We start from the raw sequence: 12,684 nt of genomic DNA on the forward strand, positions 1-12,684 counted from the left end.
CGTGGTGAAATACCATCCAGTCCCACAGCTTTACTGACATCCAGAGTACTCAGTATCTGAAACACACTCTCCTCCTGTACCTCCAGACCTCGAACCAGTCCTATCCCTCTAGCATTAAAACTGACTCCTCTAGGATGAAATACTCCGATAAAGTGTTCATTGAACAATTCCACTATGTCCTCTGCATCAGTCACTCTATTCCCATTTTTATCCCACAATATCATTCTTCCACAGTCATTTCTCCTCCTACTGGCAACATAGCTAAAAAATTCCCTAGAATTTTCTTTGGATCTTAGGGTCAATCTCCTCTCATATTCCAGTTTCGCTTTCCTTACCACACTAGTCACTCTTCTGGCCTGTGTCTTATATTCCTCATGCATCTCTTCACCTGTCTCCTTATATCTCTTCCATAGCCTCTTTTTTGCATGCAATTCCTGTTTAATATTGTTTGTCATCTACTTTACTCCAAATTGCATCCTCTTCTTCACTCATGGTATACAGCTTACCATTGCTGATAACAAATATTCTTTCAGAATTTCCCACGCACTAGTGATATCCCGGCCTTCCAATTCCTGCCTCCATGAAACTTCCCGAGGTGGACGTCTAAGACTATTATAATCACCTGCCTTATAATTCCACATAAGTTCCCGTCTCTTTGATACTCCTGCATGTCTATTCATTTTCCAAGTCAACACCATATGGTCACTCTCTCCAACTGGTGGGAGAGACATCAACTCAGTTATTATCAACTCTTCTGATGCTATAACCAAATCCAAAACTTTTGAACCTCTTGTTCCCTCTGTTACATGTTGCCTAAGACATTTGTCCCTCAAGAATTCTAGAAATTCCATTCCCCTATTGCTACATGCATCTTCCTCTCTCCAATTTATACTACTGAAGTTAAAATCTCCCATAACAATCATTCTTCTTGCACTTGCCAAACTTAGCTATCTAAACATCTCCTGGTCCCCATCCTCTGTGCTCCTGGGTCTGTAGCAACACCCCCACTAAATATCCTGTCTTGCCTACCTCTACCTCACACCATACACACTCAAAATCATTTGTCTCACTTCCTTCCAAATTCTCCACTCTTAGAGGACATAGGTCATCACTTATCATAAGCAGTACCCCACCACCACGCTTTCCCCTCCTATCCTGACGAAAAATGCTGTACCCAGCGACTTTTATTCCTGTTGTTATATCCCCTTCTGTCAACCACGTCTCAGTGATTGCAATAATTTTTGGCCAGGCTGATGCTATCTGCGCCACCAATTCCTCTCCCTTATTCCGGATACTCCTGGCATTAGTATAAAGCATAGAAATGCCATTGTTTCTATACCCAGCATTATCCCTTCTAGACTCCACTGGGCTCAGTGTTACCTGACATTGTCTCCCTTCTCCCAAGTATCCATTCCCACAAGAGGCCACCCCTGCTATCATCCTCCCTGGGACACACTGACTCGTTCAGAACAGCAATCTCTCCAGATGCCTACGTCCTTCCTCATTCAAATGTAAATGGTCTCTCGCATACAATTCCTCTCTTTCCTCAAATGCACTCCAAGCATCCACATATACCAGTCCTCTCTTGTCACACATTCTCGCTATTATGCCATTCAATATCATCGCTCTTCTGCTCAGCTCATCATTATCATACCTAGGCAACATGCACACTATTTTTCCTCTCTCTGTCTTCTTACAGTCTCAAGCAAAAATCTCATATCTCTCGCTGCCTGACTTACATTACCACTCAAGTCATTTGTTCCTACCATCACAATCATCTCATCCACCCTTTCACCTCTCTTAATTGCCATAGCCACCCTTTCTATTGTTCCTCTTGGTAAACACTCCTCACGCATCCTATCTTGAACACCACAGATCATTGAGTCGCCATACATTATACCTCTTACCATTCCCTCGCTCCTATTGTTTCTATTCTCTCCTCTTCTTTCATTCCCATACCTCTCTCTTCTACTGTTTCCATTCTCTCCTCTTCTAGCACTCCCATACATCTCTCTCATTCCCTCTCTCCTACTGTTTCCATTTTCTCCACTTCTAACACTTCCATATCCCTCTCTCATTCTTTCTCTCCTACTACTGTTTCCATCCTCTCGTCTTCTAGCATTCCCATACCTCTCTCTCATTCCATCTCTCCTACCGTTTCCATTCTCTCCTCTTCTAGCACTTCCATATCTCTCTCTCATTCTGTCTCTCCTACTGTTTCCATCCTCTCGTCTGCTAGCATTCCCATACCTCTCTCTCATTCCCTCTCTTCTACTGTTTCCATTCTCTCCTCTTCCAGCACCCCCATACCTTTCACTCATACTCCCTAAATTCTCTATCTCTCCTACTCTGATTCGCCTTGCATTTATCTCTTCCATTCTCCTAATCTTATCTTTCATACTTCTGCTCTCATTCACAAGACATTCCACCTCCTCTTTCAACTCATCTATCTCCCTCTGCAGGTCAGTCACTCTTAATCTAAATTCACTCTCCCAAACAATTTTTCTGTCTTTTTTTTTCCTTTTCTAATTTTTATACTAAATATGTTAATACAGTTATTCAAAATAGTCAAAGAATTATCTTCTTCTTCTTTGAGTGCCATCTCCTATCGGATGTCGGCAACCACCTTGGCAAATTTTGAGTGATCCTCAGCCACTCTAAGCAGTCTCTCTGAGTTCATGCCAGTCCACTGTCCGATGTCTGCCAACCAAGATTTTCTTCTTCTTCCTTGTTCTCTTCATCCATTTATCATCCCTTTTATAATCAATTGTGAAGTATCTTATATTTTTCATTACAAAGTAGGTGACCAAGATATGCAGTTTTCCTTCTTTTTATGGTATCTAAAAGTTTACATGATTTATCCATTTGTTCCAGTACTTACTGATTGGACGTTTTTGCTGTCCATGGAATTTTTAACATCCGTCTGTATAACCACATCTCAAAGGCTTCAAGTCTTTTTATTGATGTTGTCTTCAAGGGCCAAGTTTCTGCACCGTACAGCAGTGCAGACCACATAGCATTTAACCATGCATGCTCTAAGCTCCAAATTTAAACTGCAGTTACACAGTGTTGATTTCATCAAGAGAAAATTTTTTCTTGCCATTTCAATTCTAACTTTTATTTCCATTTCTGGATTGCAATCTTCATTTAACTAGCATCCGAGATGTTTAAACTTTGCCACTCTTTCTATTTGTTTTCCATTTAAAGAAAGTGCTGAATTAAGAATTGGTTTCTTGCTTATGACCATAAATTTAGTTTTGGTGATATTTATTTTTAATCCCATTTTTTCACTCTCTTCATTCACTAGTTCCAGAAGATTTTGAAGATCCTGAATATTGTCAGCCAGGAGAGTTGTGTCATCAGCATATTGGATATTACTGATGATTTCCCCATTTACATGAATCCCTTCCTTCCTTCCTTTCAAGTCTTTTTGAAATATGGCTTCTGAGTATATGTTAAAAAAGAAGAGGTGACAGCACACATCCTTGCCTTACTCCTCGTTTGATGTTAATGGAGTCTGTAATAATGTCATCAACTTGAACAGATGCCCTTTGGTTCTAATATAAGTTTTCAATGATCCTGATGTCTTTACCATCTAATCCAATTCTTTTTAATAGTGCAATCATTTTAACCTGTTGGACTTGGTTATATGCTTTCTCGAAGTCGATGAAGCAAATGAATATTTCCTTGCTTTGGTCAATATATTTTTGGAATAAGATCTGAGAACAGATCTTGAATTATTTTCAGAAACATTTTGAAAATGTGACTCATTAGGCTGATCATTCTATAGTCATTACAAGTTTTTACTTTTTTAGGTAGGCATTTTGATAACTTGACTCATTAGGCTGATCATTCTGTAGTCATAAGTTTTCGTATTTGCTTTTTTGGGTATCCGTGTGTAGAGGCTTAAGTGCTGTGAGGACATCATATTGGAGGCTTAATGGATTGTATACAGCACTCAGAAAGGATTAAAACAGAATTTAATACTTCCTATATATTTCGTCTCAGTAAGTGAGACATCTTCAGGGATTACAAAAAAACTAATGTAACATCAAAAACAAATAACACACAATACTAAACCCAACCACGTGGGTGACACTAAAGTCCTATCTAGGTGGAGCGCCCTCTAAGGGTGGTTGTAGATGGTCTGGAATGTAAAGTGGGACCTCTGGTGATAAGCATTTCCTAAATCTTAGGAAGCTTAATGCAACCATATTTGTTGAGATTTGGTTGATTCCTGAGAGCTGCTGCTAATTCTAAGAATAGTCTCTCTTTTTTGAATTTGCTGTGGTGGACATGGTGGTTTTTTTCCATGAGATCCTGTGGGTTGTATCCAAGACATGGTCAGCCAAGCCTGACTGACCATAGTTGTGTTTGCAGATGTATGACTTATGTTCCTCCAGGCAGATAGTTGCTGATCTGCCTGTCTATCCAAAGTACACCAGTTTACATGAACAGGGTACTTTATAGATTCCGGGCATGGAGAGAGTAGGGAGCTGATCTTTTGTAGAGTGGATAAGGGTAGCAAGTTTGCGGTGGGGCTTAAATGCTGTGTGTGGGTTTTACTTTTTTAAAATCTTGCCTATTTTTTCGGATGTGACACAGATTTTTTGGGTAGCATGATGAAGGTCGACTATAACCAGTCTTGAGGGATATGCCTGTATCATAGATCTTATTAAATAGCTTTACTAATATATTAATGTTGTCACCTTCTAATAACTTTACTAGAGGGGCGATTGCTGGTCTTGAAATTCACGCTTGCTCTTGTTATCATTCAGGGAGTGAGATGTATGATGAAGTCTGATTAGCAGAATAATGAATTACTGACCATTTAAAACTATATTTAGAAATTTATGTATATTTAATCATACAAATACAACATTTATTTTACAAATGATATTCTATCTTTTTTTTTTTCAATTTAGCTACTTGAATACAAATTCTACTGTATGGTTCTTCTTTATGAACTGGTCAATAACATCATAAAAAGTTGGTTGTAACTTAATTTTCCCAAGCAACATGCACACTTGTAAAGCTGGCTGAAGCTCACTGGCTAGAGCTACTTTGACTGCGTATGGCCTTGTGTTTAAGACGACGTGAAGGGAGCGGAAATGGCTATGTGCACGCATGAAATCACAGTGCTGCAGCGAGGGCCTGGAAGCTCCGACAACTAAGCAAGCCAAGGTAGCTTTGACTAGATGAGTAAGCATCGGCCTTCGATACACAGCGCAAAGCTCAATTATTGCCACACGAGCTTAAAATGTCTTCTGTCTACAAAAATAAAAGCCTAAATGGAATGCTTATAAATACATGCATTTATTAACAAATAAACATTACTTCTTTCTCAAGTAATGAGCTTGCGCAGCAAGCATGGAGAATTCGCCCCTGCTTTACTATTTCTGCTGGTATTCTATCCGGCCTAAGGCTTTACCATTTTTAGTTGAGTTTAGTGCTCATTCTACCTCTGATCGTAGAATGCATGGACCTTCCATAGGTTCATAAGTATTTTCTGGGTTCTATCTGTTATCAGTAAAGAGCTCCTCTATATATTTTACCCATTCTCATATTTTGTCTTCCTTTTTAGATATTATTTCTCCCTTTTTGTTTCGAAGGATACAGAATTGTTTTTTCTTAAATATACCTGAGGTCTCTTTCAAACTTTTTGTGTAGATTAAAATTGTCATGCTTTTCCTGTAGAATTTCTATTTCTTTACATTTTTCATTCATCTATTTCTTTTGCTTCTTTGCATTTAATAATTTTCTGAACCTCTTTATATTTTGTTGGACTATGATTTTTATATGATCTGCGTTTATCCATGAGAGAAAGAATTTCATCAGTTATCCAATCTTTCTTTCTTTTTTACTGCTCTATTAGGACACAAGGTATTGGCACATTTCTCTATGAAGACAGATTTTAATTTGTCCTGTGATTCATCAACCCTCATGATATCATCATTCTGGATAAGTGCTAGCTCTTGATTCAGATCTTGACTCAATTTGTTTCTTATCTCTGTGTTTTTTTAATTTTCCTAAATCAAACCTTTTTTGTTGATGTTTCTTAAGTATAGCTTTCAGTCTAAGTTTAACTCTGCCACCAGTAGGTTATGATCAGAAGTAATATATGCACTAGGATAGGTTTTTGTACTCTTTATAGAACTTCGAAATCGTTGATTAATTAGCAAGTGATCAATTTGGTTTCTGACTATATTCCCATTATTATGCTGTGGTGATTGCCAAGTATACAGCCTTCGGGATGGCAGCTTAAGCCATGTGTTTTGCGATTATTAGCTCCTCTTCCTGGCAGAATTTAATAAGATGGTCGCCTCTCTCATTTCTTGTTCCCAGTCCATGTTTGCCAACTACATCTCCACTTCTACCTTTCCCAACTTTAGCATTGAAATCACCCATGACGATGTTAATATCATGCTTTTTTGTGTTTTTCATTAGTTCTTTTAACTGATCATAAAAATTCTTCGATCTCGGTATCACTCTTGTCAGCAGTAGGAGCATAGACCTGTATAAGATTAACATCTAGTGGTTGACCTTTCAGTTTTAATAACATCCTATCTGAGTAGGGGATGAAGCTTTGATGCATGTCTTTAAACAGCCTAGACAAAGGCTCATAAAATTAGCTGGTATTTAATCCAATCCTACAGTTATACAACTGTAGGATTCATATTGTTGCATTCATATTTTATACTATACTAAATACCTCCAATTCTTCAATCTCTGTTCTCAAATTAGTCTCTGTCATAACAATATCTTCACTTGAATGATATACTCTTGCAAAATGATCACTCAGTAGCTCAAGAATTTCATCTGTCTCCATTACCTCTGTACCATCTGCACTCATTGAAGTTATCCTTTCATAGTCATCCTTCTTCCTATTTGCCACATAATGAAAAAACTTTGGGATTTCGTTTTGCCTGTTCAGCTAACCTCTTCTCATAATTTGATTTTGCCTTCCTTGCCATGCTGGTCACCTTTCTTTCCTGTTCCTTCTACTGTTTATGCATTAGCCTGGAACCTTTCTCCTTTTTTGCCCTCCACCAACATTTTCTTTATTTTCAGCTCATGCTTAATGATACTAATCATCCATGTAACTTTGGCTTCATAATAGAGGTAAGTAGTCCCCTTCTTAATGGGATGTGGAGAATGTTTACTTAATAGTAAAAGCTACAAATTATAAGTGACAGGTATGCTATACTACATGACAAGAATTATATTCTTGTTTCCATCCATATTTTATTTAGTATGAGCAAATATTAAATATTTGCATGCAAAGTATATTGACTAGCTCTCTGTGTGTGATGAGACTGGTTTACTTCACTGTAAACCAGTGTAAAGTAGCAGACTTATTGTTTTATTGAGCTAAATTATGGTGATAATAAATACTGTTCAGATTAACATGATATCCTCAAAGGGGCACTCATCATTTTTCTCTAAATTTAGCTGTTTTTACCATGTATGCATGTGCAAGCACATGTATACACACACACAACATATTCTCCACAATATACAGCATATCTCCCTTCTCAGGTCTGTATAATGCCATATATTATCATGTGAGTCACAGCTTAGACTAATTTCAACCATTATTGAGATGGATGATTTGTTCTGAACTCTTCCAAGGTTTCAGAAATTCTGTTCAGTAGAACCTTTATCGATGTTCTCAGGACCTCACGCGTGATCTTATCTCTCTCTCTTTCTTTCTCATTGCTCTACTCAGATTAATCTGAGATACCAAGTCTCTTTAGCTTTGATGCTAGATACACTATCTAAAACTGTCGTTTGCAGTGGTAGGCTGGAATCTGTTTCCCCACACCTCCATGATAAAATCCTCTGGATTACCTATATTACCTAATCTTAACAATGGGAGTTAGACTTGGGGGAAATAACTCCATATCAGAAATTATATATTTCTCACATCCAATTAGCTTAATGGTGTATACTTATTTATACTTTGGCTTTGAGATAGTTGTAGTAAGATTTTCGTTTGAAGATAACTTATTATACTGGACAAGAATTTATTATTATTATGTGACACCTCCAGGGAGTCCAAAGACTCATCAAGGGAGGGCATCCACTGCACAACTCTCCGTCTCCACCCCCAATCCACCAACGAACCGCAACTATACCAACGGCATCTACTGCCAACCGCCACCAATATTTTCACAGACAATCACAAACATCCATGCCCATGGTGGTATTCAAAACCTCAGCCTTTTGGCTGGAGAGCAGGAATGCTAACCACTCGGCCAACCAGGCCAGCATTTGATTTTGTTTTTGTCCATATTTTACTGTAGCTTCAACAAACAAGAGTTTGCATTTGAAAGATCTTGACTAACTATTTGTACATTATGAGAACTGATTTCACTACATGGTAATATCAGAAAACATACTTTTCATGATGTATGGAAAGTATGTTTTCTATATTACATTGCCATACGTATTTGTTGGTTCAGTCTAAGCATTAGAGCATCCATGTAATGAAAATATTTCTGTGAAGATATAAAATAATGAAATATATATACATTATATAAATAAATTAACAGCAGTTAAATCCGTTTACTTTTTTCCAGTTATAATTGGAGTTCGTAATTTCCTTCATTCAAAATATATTACTTTATTGGAAAAAAAACCGAAGCCCCTTAACATTTGTACCAAATGTAGTGATTTAAAGTTAACTATTATTTAGCAAAATTCTTTCCATCAAATTGATGAATGAAATTTCCCATCTAGTTTATTCTTCCCTTTTGCATAAACTAAAAGATTCATATTTTTGCCAGTTGAACTATACTTTAGAATGAAATTTTTTCATTCAGCTGCTATCATGTGAACTAGAGAACAAAATTTCTAAACTTTTCATATCAGAACACTGTTTATGAGGAGTGGTTGTGTCTTCATTATAGGTTGTTTTAAATCTCTGTTGCAACAAATTTTCTGTGTTCCCTAGAAAACTATTGTTGCAATGGAGATTAGGACATTCCATTGAAATGTAGTAAAAGAGTTCAGCTATATTATAATATAAAACTTTTTAAAAAAAATTCACACTTGATGTCCATAGACACCATACGGTCACCTTTCTGCTAGAATAAATGGTAGGGTTGCAGATGCCCTTTCCACACAGAGTTAGTAGGACAATCACAAACATCCATACCCATTGCAGGATTTGAGCTCGCAGCCTCTTGGCTGGAGAGTGGATACACTAACCAGGCCAACATATATAAAGCTTAATAATTCAAAATACACTGTACTAGAATCCAATAAATTATATACAACTGGTATCAATTGTATATAATCATTTGCTATTAGTACCACCAAATATTCCTAGTATTTGTATATAGACACATCAGTGAACAGTATTCCTAGTCCTATTATTATTTCTATGAACTCAACTTGACTCTGTAATATACAACACATCCTCCATCTCCCAAGCCATTAACCCAATAACAGGCCACTCTTGCTACCATTTACCCTGGCAGCTCTAGTTTAATAGGCTAATTTTTCTCAGTACATTGATAATGTATAATGGCTATTGATAATTTGACATGTGGTGTTTTCTTTTTTTCTTTTTTTAAAAAAAAAAAAAAAAAAAAAAAGAAAGCACCATATGAAAACCCTCCTGTTATTATTGTTTTTTTTTAAAAAAATCATCTTATTAGGTTAATAATGAAGAAAATGGAAATCAGGATGAAAATGTTGCTCGTGGAAATTGGTCTGGGAAGTTTGATTTCTTATTATCTCTCCTTGGGTATGCTATTGGACTTGCTGCAGCATGGAGATTTCCTTATCTATGCTATAGGAATGGTGGGGGTGAGTATGTGATGATTTCTTTTTAAGTTCATAAGAATGTATATTTTCTGTATTTAAAAAAAAAAAAAAAAATCATGTGTGGTTGTTCTCCAGACATTTGTTTATAGCAGGTATTTTATAATCATCATTATATATATATATATATATAGGTGAGTGTTTCCATGTGTGTTAACTAATCATTTATGAAACAAAAGAAATGTAGTTCCTTACGTGAAGTCTGCAATGACGGATCAACATGCTCTTTTAACGAGTACAGGTAAATGGAGACTGTGCAGCATATAGGCATGTACATGCACGCTGACTGAAATTTGCACTTGAATTAAAGCCATGCTGGCTATGTGCTAGCAGCCAAGAAAAAATGCAGTTAGTTATGCCTTATGGTTTTTCTTATTAAATAACTGTGTATTTTTTTTTTTTTTTTCAACTAGCATTTATTTTGTCCTTCTTGACAATGAGAAATGGTGTGGAAGGTATTCTGTGTACACCTTTTTCAATACAAGGTCGATGTCAAGTTAAATATTAAAGATGGTAAACCATGTCTGTTTCTTTCAGATTTACATAGTGCTCATAAAGAAGAAAAAGGTCACAAAAAAGGTCATATATCTCGGTTTAATTTCAGTTTAAAATAATTCACTTTTTATTATTATTATTATCCTAAGACCCCATGGAGTCAAGAACTCATCTAGGAGATCCTTTTGTCATACACACAGCTCATCATACTGCACCTTAAACACATTCAAATTCTCTGCAGACACCACACTCTCAGGCAAGGCATTCCAATCATTCACAACTCTGCATGCAAAAAACCTGCTTCTCAATCCCCTGCTCACACCCTCCTTATACAGCTTCCAGGGATGACCTCTGGTTCTCCTCTGATCTCCCACCTGTAAAACCTCTTCAACATTGATCCTATAACAACCCCTTACTAGCTTGTAGGTCTGTATCATATTACCCCTCTTCCTCCTGCCCACTAGACTCTGTAAATTGCATCTTCTCAACCTTTCCTCATATTCAACATTCCAGAGATCAGAAACTACCTTAGTCAGTTGCCTCTGAATCCTTTCCAACATCTCTTCATCCTTTTGAACCAGGTGACCAAATCTGTGCACAGTAGTCCATGTGTGGCCTAATCAATGGAAGCCTTATACAATGGAACAAGAATCTCCTTACTTCTACAAGTCAGTGTCCTCTGCATCATTCTCAGAATTCATTGTGTTGTCCTCACAATTTTGGCAATGTATCCCTAAATTTCAGATCCTTATCCACAATCACCCCAAGATCTCTTATTTTCTTCACCTCCAACAATATATCCCCACCAAGTGTAAATTTTATATTTCATCTTTGTTTCCCAAATTTTAAAATCTTATATTTCGCAACATTGAACTGCATCCCCATTCCTGTGGCCATTCACTCAATCTATTCAAGTCTTCTTGTAAGGCCACAACATCTTCTTTACTCTTCATAGTTTGCTCCCAACTTTGCATCATCTGCAAACAACTGAATATCCCTATCCAAATCTTTGCCAATATCATTAACATACAGGTTAAACAGCAGTGGTGGTCCTAAAACAGACTCCTGAGGCACATCACTAGTGACTCTCCTCTTCCAGGATATTGCTTCCCCATACACAACTTGCTGATACCTATTAGATAGCCAGTCTCCAATCCAATGCACTAATCTAATATCTAACCCCATCCGCTCTAGTTTGACTATCAACTTATCATGCTGTAATGTATCAAAAGCCCTTGCAAAATCTAAGTATACTACTGTGTATCCTTCTCCTCTGTCCAATAAAGCTGTCACCTTATTGTAATAAGTAAATAGATTACTAAAACATGACCTCCCTTTAGCAAATCCATGCTGTCTCCATCAAAGATAATACTAATACCATTGTTGTCAACCCAATTCTGGATTCTAATTCTCACCAGCTTCTCCAACACCTTAACCACAACATTCACTTACAGAATTAAGTAAAAAAATAATCCTTTTAAAATGCTGATGTTATAGAAAAGTTTGCATCTGAGAAATGAAGGATTGAGTTGATTATATATATCAAATGGTTTTTCTTATAAAGTAAGCTTTTATGAAAATGTAATGATGTTTTAATAATGTTGCATTATTATTATTACATGACACCACCAGGAAGTCCAAAGACTCATCGAGGGAGAGCAACTCTCTCAACAACTCTGTCTCCACCACTCAATTCACAAACTACAACAAACCGCAACTACACCAATGCCATCTACCGCCCACCACCACCACTAGTATTTTTGCAAACATCTATGCCCACAGCGAGATTTGAACCTGCAGCCTTTTGGTTTATATTACTCGACTAACCAGGCCGGGTGGTTACCATATTATCTCCACCATCAACACACCCTATTATTTCAATGGGATCTCAATGGCATAGGATTTTTATTGGTATGCTTCATATCCATGTTTTACTTGATGGAAATATCTAGTATGATCAGTTTGGTGGTTAAAATAATTTTTCAAGGAATGGTGTCACATGCAAACAGATGATCAGCATAATGAGAACTAATATTTATTATCCAGGCATCTACCAGATTCCTTGCTCTGTGGATTATCTTATTTTGGACAAACTAGAATATCTGCTTTAATTCATCTAGAAGAACATAAGTCTTATGTTAAAACCATGAGCCTGAACAGGCCTGCAGAGCATCTGTCTCTCAACTATCCTCTTATCCAAGTCAAGAGTTTATATTCCAAACCCATATTCTCTAGTTTATTCAACAGCCTTTCATGTGGTATCCTATCACCTTAGCAAAATCCAACACTATCATAGTGTATCCATTTCCTTTATCCATCTCAACCGTAACATTAATATAAAACATGAGTAAATTGATA

General features: G+C 36.9%; 1 protein-coding gene across 2 annotated transcripts in view; it reads left to right on the plus strand.

Moving 5' to 3' along the window:
• LOC150106890 (sodium-dependent proline transporter-like) overlaps positions 1-12,684 on the plus strand; it is a 196,563-nt gene that overhangs the window by 72,003 nt on the left and 111,876 nt on the right. For both annotated transcript variants that reach the window (XM_090392797.1, XM_090392796.1), the window contains one exon: positions 9,666-9,816. In XM_090392797.1, the coding sequence (XP_090248923.1) occupies positions 9,666-9,816 (151 nt within the window). The remainder of the gene's footprint in view (positions 1-9,665; positions 9,817-12,684) is intronic.

The sequence above is a fragment of the Typopeltis vanoorti genome, chromosome 5 (genome assembly GCF_054136105.1).
Source record: "Typopeltis vanoorti isolate ZY-2024b chromosome 5, IOZ_Tvanoo_1.0, whole genome shotgun sequence".
In the NCBI taxonomy this organism is placed as follows: Eukaryota; Metazoa; Arthropoda; class Arachnida; order Uropygi; family Thelyphonidae; genus Typopeltis; species Typopeltis vanoorti.